A 25,600-nucleotide genomic window follows, 5' to 3' on the forward strand; every position below is an offset into this window, starting at 1 on the left:
GGCTGATGCTTCAAAGAATCCATGGTGTCCTTCATACAGTCCAGATTCAATCTTCAGAAAAGATGCCCCATCATGAGAGCCATACTTGTATAGTGTTCTGCTTATACTCTGTACTGAAATGCCTTTTCCTCCTCTAGGCCATCATGCAAGTCTTTGGAAGTTAATAGAGGGTTTTGCTCAGTTGCTCTGATCAAACATTTTATTGATTTTGTGATTTTTCTTCAATGCCATCAAAGGTTTTCTGGTACAATGCATTTTAAACCTATGGATTAGGCTGGCAGCTGAGTCTCTACACCTTTACTATCTTCTTGTAGCCATAGACTGTCTAATTGAATAAAACAATGTCTTCTCTATTGCTTTTGTGAGAGCTGTTTGGCTTGGCCATGTCTGCCACTCAACTTTAGCACATGCATGGGCTAAATGTATGTATGTGTAACAACTCAAGCTAGTTTAGTTTTGTTATAGAGTTTCCAAAGGCTAATTGTATTTTAACACAATTTTGTTCCCTACCATACAAATAAGTGATTTAAAAACAGCAGCATCCAGCAGTGGTTGAAAAAAAAAAAACACATACCTGAAAAATATTACATTATACATTGACATAATCACTGTTAGGTTCAGAAAAAAAGCAAACAAGCAGAAAAGCTTATATTTGATAATTATTAAAGTTCCTTGGGGGGTTGAAAAATTTAGATCACAATGATATACATAATCAATAGAAGTATAAGAAGCATTCTATATATATGTATATATAGTTGATTGTTGAATTAATTGACTTAGTGTCTAACACATAAATACACGTATAGTTCCATATCAGTTCCTTTGCAAACGTGTTTGTTCTAGAATTTCTCTTTATGTAAACACCTATGGAACTGATGAGATCACATTGAACTTTTCTGTTTACTTTTAAGTTCATTTCCTTTTTCCTTGCTAAATAAATAAAAAGTCATTCCAAAACCCTTAGTCATAAAACAAAACAATACCTGGTCAAGTGCGGCATCTGAAAGAAAAGCATTTCGATGTTTTGCATGTTTGCCAGCATGTCACGCCCATAACCATCATTCATCATCTCTATTTTAAAAGCATTGTCAAGCCTTTCTTGGAATAATAATACTAAAGACAGACAATGCAACTAACAGGAAAATAATGACCCTTACACACACAAAAAAAGTATACTTCAAGTTCATTTTATTAAAGTTCAAGTATATTTTAAGTAGACTTGTAGTAAGTATATTAATATCAATGTACTAGTGGTATACTTGTAACTTTACTATTTCAGTACAGCCTGGGACTAAACTGGCCCCTTTAGTTTATTAAAGTATACTTTTCATTCATTACTTTTTATTGTTAGTTTAAAATAAGTATATTAATAGCACACAGGATTTTTGGTTCCACATACTGTGTGTTTGATTAATTGGTTCTCTTTTTTAGATTCACTTTAAATCACTTTGATGCCACTGACAAAACCTTGTAGAGGACCATTATGAATTGCTATGATACATTTCCAGAACTTACTTTTGTATATAGTCCATCATTTACTTCTCAGCATGTCCTTTTCTAATCATGTCTGCTTCATTCTTTAACTAGTGATATTTTTTTCCTCCTGTACTGACTGAGCAAAACATAATTCGTCTTTTTGAGTCAGAGTTTAATGCCATGAGAAAATGCCATGATATGCAGACCTAGAATTAGTAGACTGAACGTTATTGTTGCACATAATAACTGATTTTTATTAATAGCTTTTTCCTGCAACTTCCTTCACTGTGGTGCAGTTTGCCAGTGTATATTCATGATCACTTAATTATGGTTATAACTATTAATTTATTACATTTAAATAGCACTTTTTTTAAAGTCGCAGTGTAATTTCACTGTACTGAGTAATATTAATTAAAAACATGTAGTCACTACAGGGTTATTTTGTAATACTGTAGACCACACATTTCAAATGCTACATATCAGTTTCTCTCCAGAAATACGAACGTGCTACAATTATGCGTTAAATACCAGCTCATGTTAAAATGTTCCATTTGACCGTGTTATTCAGTCTATTTCCTTCTTCCTCAGTAAGAATGGAAAGATTGCAAAGCTTTCGGTCATCAAACGAGACAATCCTCCTGTACACTGTAAAAAAAAAAAATGTGACATTTACGGTAAAATACCGGCAGCTGTGGTTGCCAGAACTTCCCCGTAAAAAATATGGTAGCAACATTTTAGGTTTTACAGACTTAACTTAAATTCACAATAAAATACCGTATTTCATTAACGGATGTAATGTTAATAAACCAAAATATTGAAGTGCTAATATCTGTTTTGAACCATTGTAATGCACTGATAACCACCAGAAACTGGTGGTGATGAGAAAGTCACATGATGAACCAAAGCTCATCACAAACAGCTTTTCTACGAGCTGCGGAGGACAAAACTTATATATAGAAGGTGCACACAGCGTCATTCACACAAACACTAAACCCCATCACGGTGACACACATGATACTGAAATAATGCAATAACATTCATTTAATAACATTACATGTAAGATTAAACTCTAATGTACACAACTCTAAACAAAAACTAAACAAAAAACAAAAAAGCATCAAATATGAAGTGTCATGCAGGGAATTCTGGGAGTGTCAATTTACAGTTTATCACTGTAAATTATACAATGACTTTTTCTTTTTCACTTCCAAAAACCGTATTTTTAACAGTATTTTACTGTAAAATGACATTAAATGTAATTACATTTATTAACCGAATATAGTATGGAAGCTTACTGTTAACCAGTTAACAGGTTTTTACTGTAGCATTTTTACAGTCTTTTACTGTTAAAATCACAATCATTTTTTACAGTGTAATCTGAAAGTATGTCACTATGTGACAAAAAAAATGGATTTATTGCCCCTCATAAACCCCGCTCCTCCTACCATAAATGGACACCTGTTTGGACACCTGTTTCTGTACACCCCCACCCATCTAACCGGACATGTGTTTATCCACCCCAGCGATCCCATGGAATTTATGATTGTTTGGGAATGTGTTTTTGTGTGGGGTTCGTTGAAACTGTTAAAAACTATGTGCTTTAAACTTTTAATTAATAAACTAAAATTAAATAAAACAAACCAAACAACATTTTCCTCTGCCTTAGGGGTGATTGTTTAGAAGAAAACTTGTGTAACCTCATTTAAAGTGGAAAAAAAAAATTCTGGGTTAGCACGCCAGAAGAATTAAGCTTGACAAAAACCAAAGAGTAAATAAAGATATTTAGTGTGAATAACTAAACTAAACTCAAATAAAAAACAAACAACATTTTTCCTGCGGCTTTTGTTTATAAGGTAAAACTTGTATAGGCTATCCTAATTTTTAAAGTAAAAAATGCTGGTCTAATATTAAAAACAGGTAAAACTTTTTCATCAATTAAGAAATGATGTTGATTTATTAAAAACATTACTTTGTTTAATTCTATTAACATACATTTAAAGCTATCTTTGCGGTCTCCGGCGTGTGAGGATGTATCAGCGTAAGATACACGGGGGTCTTTTTCTTTTATTTAACTTGCGACAAACTCTAACTAGTTTTTAAATTATAGCTAATGGTAGAATAAGTATCTTATTGCTTAACGGTCTGATATTTTTTGTTTTTGTTTTAGATATAGTTTTATATTTATTTTCTAACTTGTAACAAACTCTAACTAGTTTTTAAATTAACAACACTTAAATATACATCTTGACCTGTTTTTTACTCTTTTCTGGGAAAAAAACAATCATTACATTGTTTATATACCGCGTATGTTTGATGGTTTTCTTGAAATGGATGTGTGAAAACTTTAATAAAACCTTCCCTTATCCCCGTTTAATAATCATACCACGTTTCACAATTTAAAGTTTAAAGCACATAGTTTTGAACAGTTTCAACGAACCCCACACAAAAAAACATACCCAAAAACAATCATATACTCCGGGGGATCGCTGGGGTGGATAAACACATGTCCGGTTAGATGGGTGGGGGTGTACAGAAACAGGTGTCCAAACAGGTGTCCATTTATGGTAGGAGGAGCGGGGTTTATGAGGGGCAATAAATCAACATTTTTGTCACATAGTAGCCTATACTCTCTCTGTGAAGTGTCAGAATCTTTACTTCATAGAAACCCATTATATTATCATGGTACATGTCCACAACCATATTGCCATGATGTTATTTTTTTATTATTATTTATTTACCAGTTATGTTTTTTCTACTTTATTCATTGGTTTAAGACATAATTAGTCTCTTTTGAACCGGAGTCAGATTTTAGCTATTGTAATGTCGTCACATGTTCTAAATTGAAATCTAAAATTACTACATTTAAATTCGCCCAATTATTGTCCCGACTAATCAAACACAGTCTTAAACAAAGATTTTCAGATTGCTGAAATGCTGCTGTTTTTGACTTCATTTATTTATTTTTTGTTGTAACTTTGTCATTTTTGTTAAGTATTTATTGTGATGTAAAGAGTTCATTGTTTTACATGTGTTGTTTGTCATAGGTTTGTGTGTCAAGTTTTGAAGCCTACAGTTTGTTCAACCATGTAAAACTATGTCCTTGATAGCTTTGCTTTTGTAGGGTGATTGTTATATGTATTGTGTTACTAAATGAATCTATTGTTGTCTTGATGGATTTATTGGCTGAATGAGGCATGTTCCAAAATTATACTTCACACATGACTGATAAGATCACATTTAGCTTTAAGTTTCACTATTTTATCCAGTATATTTCCTTCTTCAGCAGTGAAGTCTTTCCAAAACTCTCAGTCACTAAACAAGGCAATGCCTGATGTAATCTGAAAGTATGATGAGTCAAATTTTGGGAAATGTCTGTTTTTCCAGAGTGAAGTGTGATTCATGACATTTCCATGATTTTATGGTAGCATTGTATTGCCATACTGTGCATGGCCTTTTTGTATAATTCACCTCTCACTGTACTAATCATGCATGCTTCATTCTGTTTTAATAGAGACATTGATAAAGTATTTAATTTGAATTTGAGTCACATTCTACCTCCATTAGAGCATTTTTAGCATTAGAACTACTGTCAGAAAGTCCCATTCATGCGATTTACAGTCAAATATACTTTTGTTAATTGTTCTCAAGCAATTTAGACTAAATAAAAGATACTGTGTGTGGTACTTCCCGTTACTACAAACACACCCTGCGCTCCAGAGACACAACAGACAGTTCAGCTTGGGTTACAGAGGGCATGTGAGGCAGCTCCTCTCAACCTTTACAAAAACACTGAAACCTAAGCAACATGAAGGAAAGTTGCCAATTGAGAGATTGCCCATCCTTCATAGCACACAAGTTAGGCTGAGTCACAGATATCTTGTGGGGTGAGAAGTTAGAATGAAAGCAGTGTACCACCCAAACTGCACCGCGGACACGCTCGCAGATTCATGCACCTGTAAACGGATGCTCTGGAAAGACCTGCCAGCCGCGTGAGACATCATGACACCGTCTGAGAACTCAAAGAGCAGGTTGTGCCCATCATAGATGGGCAGGCAAATAAAATAAACTGACAGGGCAGGGTCATTGCTGTTCAAATAAGCACACAAAAATACACTCATGCAGCCTGACGCACCAGCGTCTTATTTTCGTTGCACTTTCCTGGAAAGAAACTCCTTATTGGAATAGAAACTGCTGCAAGCCGCACCTATTACGGCTGTCATTTGACATGTTCACGTATTTGTCCATTACATAACAATAGGTCTTTGATTGTTCAAAGTGTCCATTTAATGTTTAACTTGAAAAGTGCCCCTCTTGTACTTCCTTTAGGTTAAATCAGACTGAGGTTCATTTGTCAGTAAACCTGTAAACGAGAACAAAACAAATCCAAAACTCTATAAGCCGACAAGAAGCCTATTTGTGTGCTACCATTAGTCTATAATTAACTTCACTATTACTTCCTCGTCTTCCCTAAGTTGTTTGAGAAATCTGAAAACGACAATCCGAAATCCATGATTGTAAGTGAAAAACAAAAAAGATTTCCTTCCAGAAATATAGTCTAAATAAAGCCAGATTAAATTCTTCGGCAACACTATTTTAGGGACCAATTTTCACCATTAACGAGTTGTTTATTAGCATGCATATTACTAGAACATGTAGTACTTGTAAGCATATGTTAATGCTTTATTCTGCACAACCATATGTCAGATCTAGAGCAAATCAGGAGTTTATTGAGGAAAAATACGTAGTTAGTTAGTTAGAGAATTGAGACATGAGAATTGGTCCCCAAACTAAAGTGTGGCCAATGCTTTGTCAAGGAATTAAAGTATAGGCTACTTAATGTCATTTAATTTCGGTAAGTAGCATTACAATCATAACTCAACATTTTTTTGGTTACACTTTATTTTGTTTGTCCACTTTAGACTCTACTAACTTTAAGTAATTTTGCAACTCCATGTCAACTAACTCTCAGAGTGGACTGTTAGGTTAGGATTAGGGTTAGTAGAATAAGTTGACATATACTTGCAAAGTTTCTTAAAGTTAGTATGTTGTATGTTGTGTATAAAGTGTTAGAAGCAGACAGCCTACTAATACTCTAATAACTGCTAGTTGACATGGAGTTGCAAAGTTACTTACTGTTAGTAGAATGTCTAAAGTGGACTATCAAAATAAAGTGTTACCATTTTTTTTACTTTTTACTTTATACTATGTATGTATTTATTCAGAGAGTCTGTCTTTGGAATAAAACTACTCCAATTACATGTTAACACAGGTTGTATGAATGACCATTGGTTAATGTTCATTTAGTCCATCTTCCTCATCAAACACACCTGATTCACAAAAATGAATGAACAATGATCAATAAAAAGGAATTAGCATTAATCACTGATGTTATATAATTGTTCTCATTTGAATGCCGTTTCCTCTGATTGACTGTAATTTGTTTGGAATCTTCTTGCCTTTATTTAGTAACAATAAAGTTACTCAGCAAGTCAGTTCCTGCATAGTTTCCATAGTTTGCATGACATATCCACGTTCTTTCATTCAATTATCAGTTTGCATTTGTATGCAACTTCTCATTGTTGTGCATCAGTGCTGAGAAATCAACTCATTTCACTAACAGTGAAGGAAGTAAATGAAAGGAAGGAAGAAAGAAATCCTAAAGTCCCAAAATAAAACAAGACATGCTTCATGCTCTTCATGTGAAAGCATGACGTGTCCGGTTTAACGGAGCAAACATAATGATCAAACCTTCATTTGCTTCCTTCTTCACTGCTGATTTATTCATTTCATTCAAAGCACAGACAGACTCTCATGATGCTTATTAACAATATATCAAAAAAGGAAGAAAAAGAAAGAAACTGACAAACTACAGATTATAAATGGTGTTTTATACTGTATCTGACTTATCTCTCTCTCACTCTTAACAGAATCAGTTTAAACAGAGATATAACTGGAAGTGAATTAATTGTACTGTAGGGCGAGTTAATATTCTCAATTTTAAAAGTAGTGGAAAACAGCCATGGTCAAGATATCATACTTCAGTCATTTATAAAATACAGAATGGTTCCAGATACTAAAATCACATGCAACTCAACATTAATAGGTTTAACTGACAAAAACATTATACATTTTCTATGTGATTTGATGAAAGCAATACTTATTGACCAGTAAGTGACTCCTGTAAATGTTTATGGTTATTTTAATGGCAGTTTGCCAAGTTATTTTAATGCTCCAAAGCGTCACCAACCTACAGCCTCACCTCCTGAGGTATTTGGCATTAACACATTTGGTGTGTTACAGGAAAACAGTTTGCAATATCAACAATCTACTGAGAAATCTTGATCTGAACATGATCTAACCCAGTGTTGGGAAGGATTGAATGAACGCTGGAGGACGATTTCGCCTACAAGAAGCCTAGTTGTTACTAATTTACTAACAGCTATTTCTTCCTCATCTTCCCTGAGCTGTTTGAGAACCTTCAAAACAACAATCAAAAACCCATAATAGTAAATGAAATAGAAAAATATTTCCTTCCAGAAATATAGCCTAAATAAAGCCAGATTAAAGTCTTCTATGCATGGTTGAAACATGGTTTATAACAATGCGTTTTCAAGAAATTAAATTAACTTGAAATTAAGCTGCCAGTTTGGTAAGTGATATTGCAGTTTGTCAAGGTGTCAAGTTATTAAATTTAATACGCCAAAGTGTTATCAAGCTACAACCTCACTTCCTGCCTGAGGTTTTTTTCATTAAAACAATTTCAAGAATTGGCAATGTTAGAAAGACTCATGAGAGAGAAGAATCATGCTTTTAAGCCAAGAACTTCCAAAATAAGATTTAATAAGACAAAAATAAGATTTTTACATTTTTCTATTAATGACACTTTTTTTAAAAATCTGTAAATATTAATAAAAAAGAAAGAAACTGACAAACTACAGATTATAAATGGTGTTTTATACTATATCTGACTTATCTCTCTCTCATTTTTAGCAGAATCAGTTTAAACAGAGAAATAAGTTAATTAATTTTATTGTAGGGCGAGTTAATATTCTCAATTTTAAAAGTACAAACAGAGTGGAAAACAGACATGGTCAAGATATCATACTTCAGTCATTTATAAAATACAGAATCTTTCCAGATACTAAAATCACATGCAACTCAACATTATTACAGTATGTTTCACTGACAAAAACATTATACATTTTCTATGGGATTTGATGAAAGCAACACTTATTGACCAGTAAGTGACTCCTGTAAATGTTTATGGTTATTTTAATGGCAGTTTGCCAAGTTATTTTAATGCTCCAAAGCGTCACCAACCTACAGCCTCACCTCCTGAGGTATTTGGCATTAACACATTTGGTGTGTTACAGGAAAACAGTTTGCAATATCAACAATCTACTGAGAAATCTTGATCTGAACATGATCTAACCCAGTGTTGGGAAGGATTGAATGAACGCTGGAGGACGATTTCGCCTACAAGAAGCCTAGTTGTTCCTAATTTACTAACAGCTATTTCTTCCTCATCTTCCCTGAGCTGTTTGAGAACCTTCAAAACAACAATCAAAAACCCATAATAGTAAATGAAATAGAAAAATATTTCCTTCCAGAAATATAGCCTAAATAGTCACATTAAAGTCTTCTATGCATGGTTGAAACATGGTTTATAACAATGCGTTTTCAAGAAATTAAATTAACTTGAAATTAAGCTGCCAGTTTGGTAAGTGATATTGCAGTTTGTCAAGGTGTCAAGTTATTAAATTTAATACGCCAAAGTGTTATCAAGCTACAACCTCACTTCCTGCCTGAGGTTTTTTTCATTAAAACAATTTCAAGAATTGGCAATGTTAGAAAGACTCATGAGAGAGAAGAATCATGCTTTTAAGCCAAGAACTTCCAAAATAAGATTTAATAAGACAAAAATAAGATTTTTACATTTTTCTATTAATGACACTTTTTTTAAAAATCTGTAAATATTAATAAAGTAGAAGGCCATCATACCCCAGTATTTGAATTAAATATTAAGAAGGCCGTACAATTTTATGCTGACATTTTTGTGTTGTTTCCCTTATCAACTCACTGGCTGATCCATCGCCATCCTGCACATGCTAATCTTATATCTAAATATGTTCAAAGTTAATGCACATTGTTCTTAAGGGGGGCATCTTCCGTTATACTGTATATTTGTGCTAAAAATACTCAGGTAATCTTGAGTCATTGCCAAATTACTGACTAATTTTTATTATTGATGTTTTCACTGAAATTCACACTTACATTTCGGTGGCAGTGATTCCTTCCAAATTTTGGTTCATTAGGCCAAAACAGATAAAAATCCAAGAAAGGTTTACATGGCTTGGTCTGAAGATCCAATATTGATTAAGATTGGACACAATTTGTTTCTAGAGCGAAGCATTTGAAAGTTAAAAGCAGAAGAAAAGGTCAAATTTGAGCACTTGGTGGCATTAGAGGGTTCGAGGGGGACACCCTAATGTTGGCCCCAGACCTTTTTAGACCCATCCCACCCCAGCATTTTACTACGGCTGTTATTGACTCAGCCAGAAAAACAATCAATGTTACACACTTTTAGTGCTTGACCCAAATGCTGTATCTATGACAGGTTTTCAATCAATGGTTTTTTACCATTCTGTGCATGATTGTGAATGGATGTATTCAGTCAGGACTCCATATTTACTTAATTTTCTATATTTTATACAAGTCTACAGTATATTACAAATATAAAACAACACATTGACAAATTAATAATATACACAATGTTACATTGTAATATTTCATGAAATTAATAAATAAGTAGAAAAGAGTTTAAAATTACTAGTAAGATAATGACAATATAAACACATATATATTGTCTATTTGCAATATTTAGGCATATTACCATCTTTATTCATTCATATAATTGTAATTCCATTGTTTCCTGGCCCATTTGTCCAGAACATCTGATGTTAACACACTAAAAGACTGTACAATACATGTTGAACAATTAAAATGGAAACGCATTCAGTGTTTGGCAGTGTCTATAAAGACTCGTCCTCCTCCTCCTGATGCTCATGTTGGCTGAGATCCAGAGAGCTCTGTGAGTCGGCAGGGGCATTTTGACCTATCCCAGAGTCTGTTCGAGTCTCTGACAAGTTTGTCTGAGAGACTGCGACATCCGTCTCAAAAGCTGCATTCATCTGACCATGCATGTGCTTCTTCTGAATCTCCTCGAAGATCTGAAGAACCTTGAGAAAATCACAACAAAACAGATTTGCAGTTAGCTTCAGACAGCTGCATAAGTTTTTGAATAATAGGACATACGTACTGGAATGATCACTAGTTACCTTAGATTTAGGAATAAGCCCGACACGGAAAAACCCAATCTGGCCACTCTCAATTTTGGTGCAGTCTACCACTGTGGAGGCGATATTCTCTGGCGACGGCCCATCACACAGCACCCCATCTACCTGCAGGATACACGCCAATGATATTTAAGTCCCCCAATAGGTAATACCTATGAATCTTCAAACAAATAAACCACCTCCGTACCTTGTCACCAAGTTTTGCATAAACTTGGTTATGATGGGTAGTATCTGCCTCACCGGTCGGATTAGCAGAGGTGACCGCAATGGGACCCACCTAGTCAAACAGAAATGCATGGTTTATACAGTAAAGGTCTACGATAAATCGCATTTCTACGAGCAAACATGACAACACATACCGCATTAATGAGGTGTGTAGCAACAGTGCAGTCTGGGTTTCTTATGGCTATGCTCTGTGGTGTGCCAATGTATTTGGATGAGTCGCCCAATCCGAAGAATTCCATCCATGGAGCTACAAATAAATGGAGAAGTCTGGGTTAAATTTGACCAAATTTGGTACACATGTCAAGCACAATGTGAATATCACATTACCCACCTCTAGCTATAACTAAGCTAATGGAAGACGGCCAAGCAGCTTCCATAAATTCCCAAAGGAGAGGGCTGATCTGGTCTCTGACTGGCTCCAACTGCTTTATAGATGAAATCCATAAGGACATGGGTCGTTCTTTCGCCTGTTTCTTTACCCTATTAAGGTGTGATTGCATGGTTAGAAGACACTGGTGGAGCAGAAACCAAAGACTTTTCGGTCACACTTTTGTTTGGGGACCAAACTAACAATTAACTATGACGTTTTCCTCAATAAACTCAATTACTGCTTACTAATAGTTAGTATAGTAGTTTTAGGTATGATTAAGGGATCTAAAATATGGTCATGCAGAATAGGCCATAAAATATGTGCTTTATAACAGCCAATTTGCGAGTAATATGCATGATAATAAGCAACTCGTTAATAGAGAGAATTGGTAAATGAGAATTGGTCCCTAAACTAAAGTGTTACCGACTTACTTGAAATAGAAGTGGGGAAGATAACTGACCTATATGCCTTTTCAACAGCCTGTGGGCGATTGCAAGCTGCCACAAGCACATAGACGGTGTCTGTGGGCATTCCACATATGCCCCCGTTCTTCATGATCTCTGTCATAAAAGAAAGGAAATATTGGTATAGACACATATGCATTCATGTATACATAGCAAATTTTTCAATTTTACTCAAGTGACTCACCTGCAATTTGCTGAACGGATGAGGAATTCCTGGCTGGAAGGTGAGGGCAGCTGTCTTTGCCTCCTCCAAAGCCGCTCAACTTGATGAAAGGATCACCGAAAGGCATTTGTGGGCTTTTAAAGGTGCAGTTGAAAATGCTGGCCAGGAACATGTAGAAGCTGACCAGCCCGAGGATAATGGTCACTCCGATATCGTAGCCGTAGGGCAGCGCGCCTACTGCATCCAATAAGAAGCTAATGAGGATGAGTTGGAAGGTGAAAGTATAGATGAACCAGGCCTTGTTGAGAAACAGGGCTCCAGCTGTCACTAACACATTGAAGAGCATGAAACTGATGATTCCCACAGCAAGGTGTAGGCCACGCACATCTCCATAGAGGCCTCCGAAGCGCGTCAGTCCCCACACTGTCCACATGATACCGTAAAGGACGAAACTCGTACTCTCTAGGGTCTTTCCTCGAGAGAAGGCAACAGAGCCACATATCAGGTGCAGCACACCACCGGAAACCACCGCCCAAGGCAGGATCAGAATAGCCAAGGGGTTTCCGCTAGAAAGTGAGGCTGTGATCGAAAATGCGGCCAGGACACTGCAGCCGTGGCCCAACACCTCGGCGTCGGCATATTTAGAGTAGCCCAGATAGGGAGCGTGTAGCTCTTTGCCATTGGTTTGCAAGACAAATCTATTACTGCGGGCCAACAGGTTCTTAAGGAAGCCTGCACCTGTAGGTATCTTGTTTGAGGAAGCCATGTTATAAAGGGTTATAATGAGCACAAAAGCGGAGGCAACGAATATGGCGGCCTGTATGCCTTGCGTTCCCCTCTGAAAGAAGCTTTGGGGTTCGGATGCAATTGCAATACAGTATGCTACAAAAAACAGCTGGTAGATGGTGTTCACAAACCCTCCCTGCAAGTTAAACAAGGCCAGGATGAAAAACAACACTGAGAATACAACTGGAAACGGCACTGGGGAATAGGGCACTTGGTTTGTGAAGTGCACCACTAGCGCGGTGTAGCCTTCAGTGAACCGCAGGATGGAGGTGAAGCCATAGAAAGTGGCTGCCAGGGTGTCCATAGATCTGTAGCTCTTAACACACACACCCAGCTGGAAGACGCCAGCGGTCCACAGCCAGGGCACATGGCCAGAGAAGAGCTTAGGGACAACACCGAGCAGAGGACAAGCCAGCACACTAGCCGACAACAAGTTCATGATTACTCCGACTGTCACAACATCATTAGCCTCTTGACTTTGCATTGGTTTCGCACTATCTTTGTTGAATGTTCCGGGGAGCTGAATCTTTCTCTGTGTGATGTACGATAACAAACGGCCACTTCCGAAGTAAGCGCCCACAAAACAGACCATGAGGTAGCAGACAGCGGTGGCTGCCTGTCCGAAGGCCGAGTCTGCCAGACCTGCAATCTGGTGGGCGCACGCTAGACATATGCTCAGGGCGATGAATGAGAGGACAACCTCGTGACATAAAATAGCCACGATGCAGATAGCAAGCAGTGCCAGAGTGAAAGCTGCAAGGCCTGGCACCATGGCATCTCTCAGCCCTCTGCTGCTATTTATTATGTTTTCGCCTGCAAGTATGTGCACTAAACCCGAACCGCACCATAGGGCTGACACTGTCAGACACAGACTACCATAGAGTACATTGTGGGACTGGTTGCGTCGAACACCTGGATAAAAGGACAGTGAGATGAAGAATGAAGGATAGAGAGGGAAAGTTTTACATGGGATGATTTATAAAACCAAGTGCATTTATGTATTCAAAGTTAGACTGCATAAAAAGAGTTTAAAGGTGAGTGAAATGTGTAATTTCTGTAGAGTTAAAAAAAAACCTCTTGAAAAACTCCGTTGTCTCCAATTAGTCAAAAAAAAACAAATATGGCTCCGCTCCAAACCCATGACATTTAAAGAGCCAATGTTGTCTGTCAGAGTGCTCAAAAACAGCAATGTTTTAATAGTGCCACACTGTTGAAGCTTTCTTAAAAATCAATCTACAAATAATCTACTTTGAGCTTCAAGTCTACATGTACTACATTTGTAATGTTTCAAGCTGGATCTAGTGACATTAGTTAATAAATTAACTAAATGAAAAAAAAATTTCAATTCAATTTCTTCATTTGACACTATAAAACTAAGACAACAAAGACTATAAACACACACACAAACAAAACAAAACTTTTGATCAAATTGTAAGTAAAAAAAACAAACTAGCATTTCTGTGTGCAATACATTACATCTGTTTGTAGTCTAATAATGTGCAACACATACCTGAATAAGCCAGCAGAGCAGCGAATATGAGGAGCAGAACTCCTAAAGCTGTGTTTGTGATCAGAGGTTCATCTGGAGAGCTCGCATAGTTGTTCACCAGAAGCAACAGAGAACCTATTCACGAGACATTATTATTATTATTATTATTATTATTAGCCTATGAGCAATACTATCTTCTTTTAGGGGGACAATGATTACCAGTGATGAACAGAATCAATGAAGATTTACATCTTATGTGTTTCCACATCAGCGGTGGAGTTAAAGTGCAGTACACACGTTAGTTTTGCCCTCTACTGGCGTTAGGGGAATAATAAATAATCCGTAAATAATAAGACAAATATGAAAAATTATTAAACTCACAAGTATGACTATTATAATTAGCCTATTAATAAACATGTGCAATACAATTCGTAATGCAAATCATTTTTTAATTTAGGCATTTCTTGCGAAAAGTTGTTTTTTTTTATTTGTAGTTATTTATTTAACATTCGAGGTAAATAACTGCGATTATATATACTTAAATACTGGCTAATAAATCATTTCTAAAATCTTTTTTTTCTCTTCTCCTTCTGTTTTCTGCCACCTACCCCCAGAAATGCCCAGGACTCCGATGCATAAGTGCAGTGACTCGGACTCCGCCATCCTCAGTCAGATGCGCTCTTCTCTCGCGCGCGCGCGCGGCTTATATACACGCCCGTGACGTCACGCGCCGTGACGTCAGACATGCGCTCACAAAAGCCCTTTATTTCCTCTTACCCTGGAGTTTCCTCATCCTTTACACCACTGCTGGAAAATTACTACAATGCTTCTAATACAAAACACACGTAATTCAATCAAATAACCTTTGCTCCTTTTATGTAATTATTACAGAACTTATTTTAGCCTACTTTTTGCTTAATAAATTGAAACGTACATTTTTATGCATACATAAAATGTGAATTTTCTATGAATGCAGTTTTTTTTTTTTTTTACTCACATTTTCTAAATTAAAGTTAGCTACATTAAATGAATCATTGTACATGACTTTCAAATGAATTAATGAAACAATAAATGTAGAGCTCAAAATGAAGATAAGTGTTATGAAACTTTGGTAATGGGATGTGTTGATAATGAATGTGAAATATTACACCTGCGGATACTCTACGAGGACACCTGTGTGAATCTGAGCAGAACTGACTTCATACAGCGAAGAAGAACAAATTACAAAACCTTGTGCTGCATTTACTTTGATACTTGCTTCTCAAATAAAGATATGAAGAGTTCAGATGCAAAAGCCTCTAAGTGCCATCTGAAACTTTCACCTAAAATGAGCATTTGTATCAGGCTCCTATATTTATGTTCAGTTATTTCACTTTAATGGCATAGAAAAGGACCTAGACATTGCCATTAAAGTGAAATTACTGAACCTAAGCATAAAAATGCAAATTTTAGAAGACATTTTCAGACGGCACTTAGAGGCTTTTGCATCTGAACTCTTCATATATAGGCTCCTAAAGTTGGTAACTATAGAGTTCTGAACACTGCCCTCTTTCATTCACATGAAGCTTGTCTTCAGCTTTGTTACAGTGCGGTTAATATGGCACCGATATAAACACATGCAGGTGAACTCAGAAAGAAACTGAGGCATGACTAGGCACAGTCTATACGGGAAAACAGAGACAATATAGTTTGCTTTTCCTTCCTGGAACACGCCTTAGTGGGAGGGACTGTCCCGAACCAATATAAGCAGCACACAAGTGTGTGGAGAGAAACACTCAGGAAGAAGCACACTTCACTGCTCAACTCTGCTCAACTCTGCTCAACTCAACTCTGCTCAACTCAACTCTGCTCAACTCAACTCTGCTCAACTCAACTCTGCTCAACTCAACTCAACTCAGCTCAACAAGGTAGGCTGCTGCACTGCTTTAAACGACTGCAATTAATGAAAACTTTAAGATTGTTGAACATCGAAACATCTTTTATTTTAACAGTAGGTAGGCTATTTTCTGTATTATTTACAGTTCTGATATTTCTTTAGGTTGTTGTTTAATGTTCATGTTAAATGTTAATCAACATTTTGTAGCAGCCCGTGAAAGCAGGCGAGGCAAATGTTAATCGACATTTTGTAATAAAGAAATATTCCCTGAATCCCGTTTCTGTTCAACGCTTGTTTGCGTTACCTCCGTGGAAACTGAGCTTGTGTTACCTGGGCGAGATCTCTGGGGCGCGAGCGCTATGTAAATATTGAATTCTGCCAGTGTGTAAGTGACTGCCACCTGTTGCCTACTTGCCATATCTTTTCTCAGAGCCAAGAAGAGTCCCTTACTGTTCGGATGAATACGTGCGGTTAAAGGCCAGCATTAATAGTTAATGTCTGTGTGTGTGTGTGTGTGTGTGTGTGTGTGTACCTGGTATTTATCACGTTATGGGGACCAAATGTCCCCACAAGGATAGTAATACTAGTAAATTTTGACCTTGTGGGGACATTTTTGAGGTCCCCATGAGGAAACAAGCTTATAAATCATACAGAATGAGTTTTTTTGAGAAAGTAAAAATGCAGAAAGTCTCCTGTGAGGGGTAGGTTTAGGGGTAGGGTTGGTGTAGGGCAATAGAATATACGGTCTGTACTGTATAAAAACCATTACGCCTATGGAGAGTCCCCACTTTTCACAAAAGCAAACCTGTGTGTGTGTGTGTGTTTTGTGCAGCAGGCATGGCAAAGAGCGTGGCGCTGATTCTGTCCGGCTGCGGCGTGTATGACGGCACAGAGGTTCACGAGGCGTCTGCTGTGATGGTGCACCTCAGCCGAGCAGGTGCCAAGGTAATAATGCACACAAATAAAGCAACACAAAGAACAGTCTGAAAATCTGGGCTTTCTTTAAACCTTGAAATAAGCAGAGTACGTGAAAATGAGAACGAAAACGAAACTCGGCTCATTTGCAGCTCCGTCTCACATGCAGCTGACGTTGCTTCGCAGGTCCAGATGTTTGCGCCTGATGTTGAGATGATGCATGTGGTGAACCACTGTGAAGGCAAGCCCGTGACGGACAAGAGGAACGTGCTGCAGGAGAGCGCGCGCATCGCCCGGGGTGACGTCACAGACCTGGCCACGCTGGACGTCGGCGCCTTTGATGCGCTCATCATTCCAGGTGATCAAAGAGCTGCGGCAAAGACCCGCCCACAGCACGAAGGATCACTATAGAGAGAAATATACAACGATAACTTCATTAAAATCCAAATAAATGGACGATCACGTTCTGCAGTTTTGACGTCTGCTGCTTCATTATATCATTATTATATTTATAATCATTACAATTAACGTCCTTGAAATGAATGGGCCTTAAGTGTTAAAATTCAGTGAAAACAACCTGGCATCCATTTTTATAATGTAAGGTGCACTTGTTGTTACTAGGCTATTTACGTATTTATTTACCTACCTACCTCAAAAACTGTCATAGTTTAGAAATAAAAGGCCATTCTCTACTCTCTGATTTGAAAGTTGTTTAAATGGGCGGGTCTATTTTAACACTTGTAAACACCTACTTCAGTGATTGAACACACACACACGCGCACACACAGACACACACACACACACACACACACACACACTGACACACACACACACAGACAGACAGACACACACACACACACTAGAATGAAGAAAAAAAACAAAAACCCCAGTTGTAAGAGTGTCTTATGCAACCGGCCGTGCCAGTAAAAGCTGTTTTTGGACTAGCATGGAAGTTTTGAGTTCTGAAACTGAAAGTCTGAAACTTTCATTAATGGTATAGTGACATCTTATATGTTAAAATCTCAAGAAAATTAGATTTCTTTCTTCATGATCTCTTCAATGGTAAATTAACTCTTAATGTGCCGTACAGGTGGTTTTGGAGTGGCTAAAAACCTGAGCGACTGGGCCACCAAAGGCAAGGACTACTCGATCAAACCTGAGATTGAGAAGGTCATTAAAGCTTTCCATCAGGCCAAGAAACCCATGGGCATGTGCTGCATCTCTCCTGTGCTGGCAGCCAAAGCTATTCCCGGGTGTGAGCTGACCGTCGGCCACGACTCGGAGTGTGAGAAGTGAGTCTGAGCAGGTTTATGCAGTAGAGTCATTAAAACTGAGCTCTGATGATGCTAATGGTTAAGAGGCGCTTTGGTTCTGAACTCCGTGTTGTCTTTCTTGTGCTCGCAGGTGGCCGTATGCTCAAGTGGCTAAAGCCATGGCAGAACTGGGCTGCAAACACTTGAACAAGAACGTGGGCGAGGTGCACATCGATTCCAAGAACAAACTGGTGACTACGAGTGCGTTCATGTGCAACGCTGACATCCATGAGATCTTTGATGGTCTGGGTGTCATGGTCAAAGAAGTTCTCAAACTAGCCTAATTTTGTCATTTGAATGTCTGAATATTATTACATCAATAGATATGTATATTTATTTATAAATGAATGTTGTCCTTTAAACCCAGGAAAAAAAGCATCACAAAACCAATGAGACCAATTCATTTTCAGTAAAACATACTGTTTTTGTGTTTTTGTGGTAGTCTATTATCAATAAAACTGATCAGATTTGAAACATTTCCTTGTTCATTGATGTGTTAATGTGTGTTGTTCATATCATTATAGACCAGTGCAATAAGTATTATTTTACAATAAGTATTATTTGAACTTTTATTGTACACTTATTTGGTTTTTCCATTAAGATTGGCAACTCAAACCCCCAAACACTGGCAACACTAAAGTGGATTTGAATTTAAGAATTAAATTTAATATATATTTAAAAAATCAATTTCAAGTAATAGTTTGAGACAATAAATAACACATTTGAAAAACAATGTACAATATAACAATGTAAGAAAAGAAAAAGTAAACAAAATCAAAGAGGCAAAAGTGCAATACACTATTGGTTACATCAGGCACACTAAAATGCAATGTCAAGTTAGTGTGATCATGTTAGACAAGAACCTAGGATTTTACACACACACACACGCGTTGTGTTTCCATGTTTTTTGGGGACTCTCCATAGGCGTAATGGTTTTTATACTGTACAAACTGTATGTGCTATTGCCCTACACCAACCCTACCCCTAAACCTACCCCTCACAGGAAACTTCTTGCATTTTTACTTTCTCAAAAAAACTCATTCTGTATGATTTATAAGCTTGTTTCCTTATGGGGACCTCAAATGTCCCCACAAGGTCAAAATTTACTGGTATTACTATCCTTGTGGGGACATTTGGTCCCCATAACGTGATAAATACCAGGTACACACACACTTTATATTGCTATCCTCACTTACATAAATGAACTATAGTGTCCTGCACCCACTAGTAAACAAATATCAAAAATTATATCTGGTGCCTGAATAATTTTTGGTTTGACTAATATATATATATATATATATATATATATATATGTACAGTGGGTACAGAAAGTATTCAGACCCCCTTAGATTTTTCACTCTTTGTTATATTGCAGCCATTTGCTAAAATCATTTAAGTTATTTTTTTTTCCTCATTAATGTACACACAGCACCCCATATTGACAGAAAAACACAGAATTGTTGACATTTTTGCAGATTTATTAAAAAAGAGCAACAAGTTTTTCACATCTGGATTTGGGGATCCTCTGCCATTCTTCCTTGCAGATCCTCTCCAGTTCTGTCAGGTTGGATGGTAAACGTTGGTGGACAGCCATTTTTAGGTCTCTCCAGAGATGCTCAATTGGGTTTAAGTCAGGGCTCTGGCTGGGTCATTCAAGAACAGTCACAGAGTTGTTGTGAAGCCATTCCTTCGTTATTTTAGCTGTGTGCTTAGGGTCATTGTCTTGTTGGAAGGTAAACCTTTGGCCCAGTCTGAGGTCCTGAGCACTCTGGAGAAGGTTTTCGTCCAGGATGTCCCTGTACTTGGCCGCATTTATCTTTCCCTCGATTGCAACCAGTCGTCCTGTTCCTGCAGCTGAAAAACACCCCCACAGCATGATGCTGCCACCACCATGCTTCACTGTTGGGACTGTATTGGACAGGTGATGAGCAGTGCCTGGTTTTCTCCACACATACCGCTTAGAATTAAGGCCAAAAAGTTCTCATCAGACCAGAGAATCTTATTTCTCACCATCTTGGAGTCCTTCAGGTGTTTTTTCATGTGTCTTGCACTGAGGAGAGGCTTCCGTCGGGCCACTCTGCCATAAAGCCCCGACTGGTGGAGGGCTGCAGTGATGGTTGACTTTCTACAACTTTCTCCCATCTCCCGACTGCATCTCTGGAGCTCAGCCACAGTGATCTTTGGGTTCTTCTTTACCTCTCTCATCAAGGCTCTTCTCCCCCGATAGCTCAGTTTGGCCGGATGGCCAGCTCTAGGAAGGGTTCTGGTCGTCCCAAACGTCTTCCATTTAAGGATTATGGAGGCCACTGTGCTCTTAGGAACCTTAAGTGCAGCAGAAATTTTTTTGTAACCTTGGCCAGATCTGTGTCTTGCCACAATTCTGTCTCTGAGCTCTTCAGGCAGTTCCTTTTGACCTCATGATTCTCATTTGCTCAGACTTGCACTGTGAGCTGTAAGGTCTTATATAGATAGGTGTGTGGCTTTCCTAATCAAGTTCAATCAGTATAATCAAACACAGCTGGACTCAAATTAAGGTGTAGAACCATCTCAAGGATGCTCAGAAGAAATGGACAGCACCTGAGTTAAATATTTGAGTGTCACAGCAAAGGGTCTGAATACTTAGGACCATGTGATATTTCAGTTTTTCTTTTTTAATAAATCTGCAAAAATGTCAACAATTCTGTGTTTTTCTGTCAATATGGGGTGCTGTGTGTACATTAATGAGGGAAAAAAATTTACTTAAATTATTGTAGCAAATGGCTGCAATATAACAAAGAGTGAAAAATTTAAGGGGGTCTGAATACTTTCCGTACCCACTGTATATATCCCATCAGATCCAAATAAATTAAGCTTGCTTTCACCATTAAGTGAACTTTGGACCAGTTCTTCTCTCTCTCCACGCAACCACACAACATGCTCCTCCTCAGCAAAGTTGAGTTTAGCCTTTTGATTCTTTCAGTTGATGAGAGCTTAGGTCACTGCATAGTACGCTTTCAGGCTGACTTCTCTTAAATGTACCGAGACAGATCCTTACCCTGTCCAGCGCTGAACTAGTGAGCAATTCCAGCTGCAGTGTTGAACCGATTCCCCATTGAGAGTCTCCACATTATCCTGTCTTCTCATGCATTTGTTTACATGGACGACCAGCCTTTTTGGGGGACTTGAACCTGCAATATTCCAGAAATCACAGATCTGGAATGACCAACTTCTCTTGCGTTGGTTGAAAGGGTTGTCCCTTTGGCCTTCATCTGGACTGCCTCCTGTCACAGGCTTTCAGTCACCTTAGAGCGGCCCGCCACCTTACAATCACAGTGATAATTGCAGGACTGCTGCCAGTTAAATAGGGTCTGTCATATAATTAAGAAAATTAGCACCAGGTGCCAGATTAACACCAATAACTTGGAGGAATCTGCAAGTGTTCTCTAACTTTGATCAGTTCTTTTTCAAATATCTGATTTAAGTTTTTTATACGGTGCTTCAAGAAAGAGACACCTGCACCCACAATCTATAGGACACCAGCATAGTTTGAATTTACCCTGATTGACTAAATAAACAAGCTGACATGTAGTTTCAAAGTCACTTACAGTCAGCTGAATGTCTTTTGAGAGCATCAAAGTAAAGTGTTAGAAGATATTAAACAGATAGTCTACTAATACTCTAATGACTGCTAGTTGACATGGAGCTGCAAAGTTACATATTGTTAGCAGAATGCATAGCCAGAATAAATTAGCAGGATTCACTCCAGATACTCATACATATGTAGTTTTTCATCTTATTCTTTGTTTACAATTTTCCCATACGTCTTCAGGAGAACTGAAGATGAAGATACTGTGTCGACTAGTGACTGAGGTTATTATCAGCTTTAGTATACACGCTTGTTTGAGATCCAGAGCTAGACACAAAGTAATGAGACCAAGACCGTGTCTATGTGTGATCTATAGAGGTTTCAAGACCAAAGGCCAGATTTACTAACAGCTTGTACCAGTGCAAACCATTTTTTGACTTCAGAAAACTACTGTCAGGATTTACTAAAGTCATACAGTTAAAAAATAAAGCTAAAAAACATGGACAGTTATTTTTGTGGCTGACTTTATTGCATATGCATTTGTAGGAGTTTCCCTTTCAATATTTATGGGAGGAGAGGATTTAAATGAGTCATGCAATGTGATTTACTAAGGTTTGCGGTAATGAGTTTAGAAGTATTTGAGACATTACTTAAAGCCCAGGAAAAGCATGTCTTAACCCGTATTGCACTGGACCTGGCTGCAATAGCTGCTCATTTGTGCTGCTCTCGGTGGATTGCATTATGTGGTGTTGCTGTTGCTCTGTCTTTTCTCTATTTGTTGAATCATTTGCAAATAACTTAAACATCCAGAGGTAATATTGAACAATTTATTGAGTATTTCAGATCAGTTCCATATTCAGAAAGTGACAGTCAAAGGACACATACAGTTCAAAATCCCATAACACATGATTTCCTGAAAAGCCTGAAAGATACATACCCAAATTTTAAATAAATAAAACATTTATATAGGACATATAAATATAAATATAAACTTTCAAATTTTCACAAGTAATGCTAAGTAATAAGAAAATCAGGTAGAACAGATAAAAAATAAAAATAAAATAAAAAAACGCTGTTTAATTTGACACACACATTGTTAGAGTTTAATTAGTTCATAAAGCCAAAGCACCCATGTCTTAAATAAAGAGGTCATTATAAGCCGGTCACAGTTCGGAGGTTTTGTTGGAGAAATGGTTGTGTTTGTCAGTACCGCTGACCAGCACCGTGGCAAGAAAAGTCCTGGGACGCTCAGGGTCCTGTCAGCAAAACACACACATATTTATATGTTTTTTCCAGCTAAACGTCTGTGGATATGTCTATGTGAAATGTAAACTGAGTGAGATGTTTACCTGGATTGGATAAGTGCATGTAGGGACATATCGGATCACATAGCCACAGCGCCTCCTATTAGATGTGTTGGGATCACTGGCATGAACCAGAAGTCCATCATGGATCTGAATCCAGAAGCAAACTTAAATTAAACTCAGATATAAGCTCGTTTTGATTTGTTCCATGGTTTTGACATGGTAGTGTGTTATTTTTTCAGACGGTCATGGCAAGTATTCATACTCACAGACATCTGACCAGCTTGAAGGGGGCATAAGATGGCCTTCTCCGTCTCCACCAGCTCCTCTGGGATCTCCTGATTGACGCTTAGCATGTTGCCAGCTCGTTTTGACTGGTAATGGGGCAGAAGACCAGAGTGGTGGCTTCCTGTTGGGAAAGAAGTTTAGACACCTCACAAACCAGACAAAGTGACACGACTCATCTTGCAAACAGAGACGGTGTTCATACCTGGAATAACCTGCAGTGCTCCGTTGTCCTCAAGTGAGTCATCCAGAGCGAGCCAGACGGACAGAACGGGACCTCCATCAAAGCCCCAGTACCTGGAAACCAACATATGATGATTACTGAACAATCGGAATGGATATCTAAGCCAACAGAAACCCAAAAAAACGCTTTGATTGTGCTTACTTCATATCCTGGTGCCAGGCCACAAACGGCATCCCAACGCCGTCCTTTTCCTTATCACAGGTGTTGTTCGGTTGGATGACGCCAGTGCTTTCTTGTGTCTTACATACTGGATATTTACAAATGAATCTGGAGTCCAGCAGGATGACGTCTGGCCCCAGAACCGCTATGACCGCCTCCAGAAGCTTAGGGTGCTTGGCGAGGCCCATCACCCAGTCATACTCCTTGTGGACATTATGAAGGCTGTAAGCAGTGTAATCTTCACCTGTTGAGGAATACTTGGATTAATTCAAGTCCAAACCTCAATTCAAAGGCTTATATGTGAGCCTGGAGCACAGAAGCAGTCATAAGTAGCACGGGTATATTGGTAGCAATAGCCAACAATATATTGTATGGGTCAAAATTATAGATTTTTTCTTTTATGCCAAAAATCATTAGGATATTAAGTTAAGATCATGTTCCATGACGATATTTTGTAAATTTCCTACCATAAATATATCAAGACTTAATTTTTGATTAGTAATATACATCGCTAAGAACTTCAATTAAACAAATTTAAAGGCGATTTTCTCACTATTTATCACCCTCAGATTCCATACTTGTATCTCGGCCAAATATTGTCCTATCCTAACAAACCATACATCAATGGAAAGCTTATTTATTCACCTTTCAGATGACCTCAATTTCTAAATATTAACCCTTATGACTGGTTTTGTGGCCCAGGGTCACACATGTAAGTCGACAGCACTGAAACTCACCATGTTTTCTCTCCAGCTCAGCGAAGGCGTCCCGGGCCTGCTGCAGCTCTTCGGGACTCAGGATGGGAATGGCCGACATGTACCCCTGCTGCTCGTACAAGTCCTGAATCTCAGCCGCGTCTCTCTTCATGTCTGAAAATGCAGTGAAACTTCCTCTTGTCTGCTGGAGATGTGTTGAGAACGCCGTCTCTTGCTTCGTTTGCTTCTCAAGGGCTAAAGCTCAGCTCAGCTGTGTACACTACACAGGGAAAGAAAACCTGTTTTAATAACCTGGTCAGAAAGATGGGAAACGAAACTTTGCATCCACGTTCAGTCATTTCCATTTTTGACCTCTGAAAACCTCCTTGTTTTGGCTCTACTCCTCCCTACTTATTCATGGCACATTTATTCTGGGTTGTTTATGCAGGCACAGAGAGTGCTATAGTGACTGGAGGCAATGGTCCATGAGCAATTAAATGGGAAGAACATGCTACTCTAGTAGACTTATTTTCATTGCTAAAGTTCACCGAGTGTGTGCAGACAACAAAAAACACAAACCTGAGATGCTGGTTTCCTCTTGGTTCAAGCTGTAGACAAAGTTGAAAGAACAGTATACAACAATTATAAATCTATCAAGGAAAGTATGGAAACTGAATCATATTTAATTCAGCCAATACCTGTTCTTTGCGCTTCAGGCTGTTTCGTCCTAAGATGTCTTGCTCTTCACTGTCAAACTGTTCTTATATACAAGAAGTTGCGAATTAGGATCCTCCCCCAAAATGAAATCATATGACATCTTTACTATTTTAGACTCCAGGAGGAAAAAAAGAAAATATTTTAACCACCCTATCATACATTGTCAGGGTGTGTAAGTATGCCAAATATGTTGCAATA

General features: G+C 38.0%; 3 protein-coding genes across 8 annotated transcripts; 1 reads left to right on the forward strand and 2 right to left on the reverse strand.

Annotated features, from left to right (window-relative positions):
* Nucleotides 1-10,294: 10,294 nt before the first annotated feature.
* Nucleotides 10,295-14,996, reverse strand: LOC107573953 (uncharacterized). Its single transcript, XM_016260417.1, has 9 exons — nucleotides 14,938-14,996; nucleotides 14,351-14,464; nucleotides 12,076-13,752; nucleotides 11,888-11,987; nucleotides 11,389-11,537; nucleotides 11,192-11,304; nucleotides 11,020-11,109; nucleotides 10,815-10,937; nucleotides 10,295-10,715 (listed from the first exon to the last, which is right to left on the reverse strand). Exons 1-9 carry the CDS (start codon nucleotides 14,990-14,992, stop codon nucleotides 10,509-10,511), a joined length of 2,628 nt encoding a protein of 875 aa, XP_016115903.1. The 5' UTR covers nucleotides 14,993-14,996; the 3' UTR covers nucleotides 10,295-10,508.
* A 1,106-nt stretch (nucleotides 14,997-16,102) lies between these two features.
* Nucleotides 16,103-18,897, forward strand: LOC107573952 (ES1 protein homolog, mitochondrial-like). Of its 5 annotated transcripts, none has more exons than XM_016260413.1 (5): nucleotides 16,103-16,143; nucleotides 17,035-17,150; nucleotides 17,307-17,478; nucleotides 18,211-18,412; nucleotides 18,525-18,897. In XM_016260413.1, exons 2-5 carry the CDS (start codon nucleotides 17,043-17,045, stop codon nucleotides 18,715-18,717), a joined length of 675 nt encoding a protein of 224 aa, XP_016115899.1. In that variant the 5' UTR covers nucleotides 16,103-16,143; nucleotides 17,035-17,042; the 3' UTR covers nucleotides 18,718-18,897. The 5 variants fall into 5 exon arrangements, with proteins under 5 accessions (XP_016115899.1, XP_016115902.1, XP_016115898.1 ...); XM_016260416.1 differs by having other exon boundaries at nucleotides 16,124-16,143; nucleotides 17,038-17,150; XM_016260412.1 differs by lacking the exon at nucleotides 16,103-16,143 and adding an exon at nucleotides 16,188-16,236 and having other exon boundaries at nucleotides 17,038-17,150.
* Nucleotides 18,898-22,817: 3,920 nt separating this feature from the next.
* LOC107573955 (probable alpha-ketoglutarate-dependent hypophosphite dioxygenase) lies at nucleotides 22,818-25,434 on the reverse strand. Of its 2 annotated transcripts, XM_016260418.1 has the most exons (8): nucleotides 25,384-25,434; nucleotides 25,265-25,293; nucleotides 24,728-24,965; nucleotides 23,973-24,234; nucleotides 23,793-23,884; nucleotides 23,572-23,711; nucleotides 23,348-23,452; nucleotides 22,818-23,254 (listed from the first exon to the last, which is right to left on the reverse strand). In XM_016260418.1, exons 3-8 carry the CDS (start codon nucleotides 24,855-24,857, stop codon nucleotides 23,162-23,164), a joined length of 822 nt encoding a protein of 273 aa, XP_016115904.1. In that variant the 5' UTR covers nucleotides 24,858-24,965; nucleotides 25,265-25,293; nucleotides 25,384-25,434; the 3' UTR covers nucleotides 22,818-23,161. The 2 variants fall into 2 exon arrangements, with proteins under 2 accessions (XP_016115904.1, XP_016115905.1); XM_016260419.1 differs by lacking the exon at nucleotides 25,265-25,293 and having other exon boundaries at nucleotides 25,384-25,412.
* Between the last annotated feature and the right edge of the window lie 166 nt (nucleotides 25,435-25,600).

Source organism: Sinocyclocheilus grahami, unplaced genomic scaffold (genome assembly GCF_001515645.1).
Source record: "Sinocyclocheilus grahami isolate Dianchi unplaced genomic scaffold, SAMN03320097.WGS_v1.1 scaffold2076.1, whole genome shotgun sequence".
NCBI classification, from domain to species: domain Eukaryota; kingdom Metazoa; phylum Chordata; class Actinopteri; order Cypriniformes; family Cyprinidae; genus Sinocyclocheilus; species Sinocyclocheilus grahami.

What these genes read in the sequence shown, in the direction of transcription:
- LOC107573955 (XM_016260418.1), bottom strand. Translation starts at nt 24,857, where the DNA reads ATGAAGAGAGACGCGGCTGAGATTCAGGACTTGTACGAGCAGCAGGGG. An exon ending in TGAGCTGGAGAGAAAACATG is followed by an intron (nt 24,235 to 24,727) that starts GTGAGTTTCAGT and finishes ATTCCTCAACAG; the next exon opens with GTGAAGATTACACTGCTTAC. An exon ending in TTCAAGCTGGTCAGATGTCT is followed by an intron (nt 23,453 to 23,571) that starts GTGAGTATGAAT and finishes TTCTGGATTCAG; the next exon opens with ATCCATGATGGACTTCTGGT.
- LOC107573952 (XM_016260413.1), top strand. Translation starts at nt 17,043, where the DNA reads ATGGCAAAGAGCGTGGCGCTGATTCTGTCCGGCTGCGGCGTGTATGAC. An exon ending in TGATGCGCTCATCATTCCAG is followed by an intron (nt 17,479 to 18,210) that starts GTGATCAAAGAG and finishes TGTGCCGTACAG; the next exon opens with GTGGTTTTGGAGTGGCTAAA. An exon ending in CACGACTCGGAGTGTGAGAA is followed by an intron (nt 18,413 to 18,524) that starts GTGAGTCTGAGC and finishes TTGTGCTCGCAG; the next exon opens with GTGGCCGTATGCTCAAGTGG.
- LOC107573953 (XM_016260417.1), bottom strand. Translation starts at nt 14,992, where the DNA reads ATGGCGGAGTCCGAGTCACTGCACTTATGCATCGGAGTCCTGGGCATT. An exon ending in CTACACACCTCATTAATGCG is followed by an intron (nt 11,110 to 11,191) that starts GTATGTGTTGTC and finishes CTGTTTGACTAG; the next exon opens with GTGGGTCCCATTGCGGTCAC. An exon ending in ATGCAAAACTTGGTGACAAG is followed by an intron (nt 10,938 to 11,019) that starts GTACGGAGGTGG and finishes TGTATCCTGCAG; the next exon opens with GTAGATGGGGTGCTGTGTGA.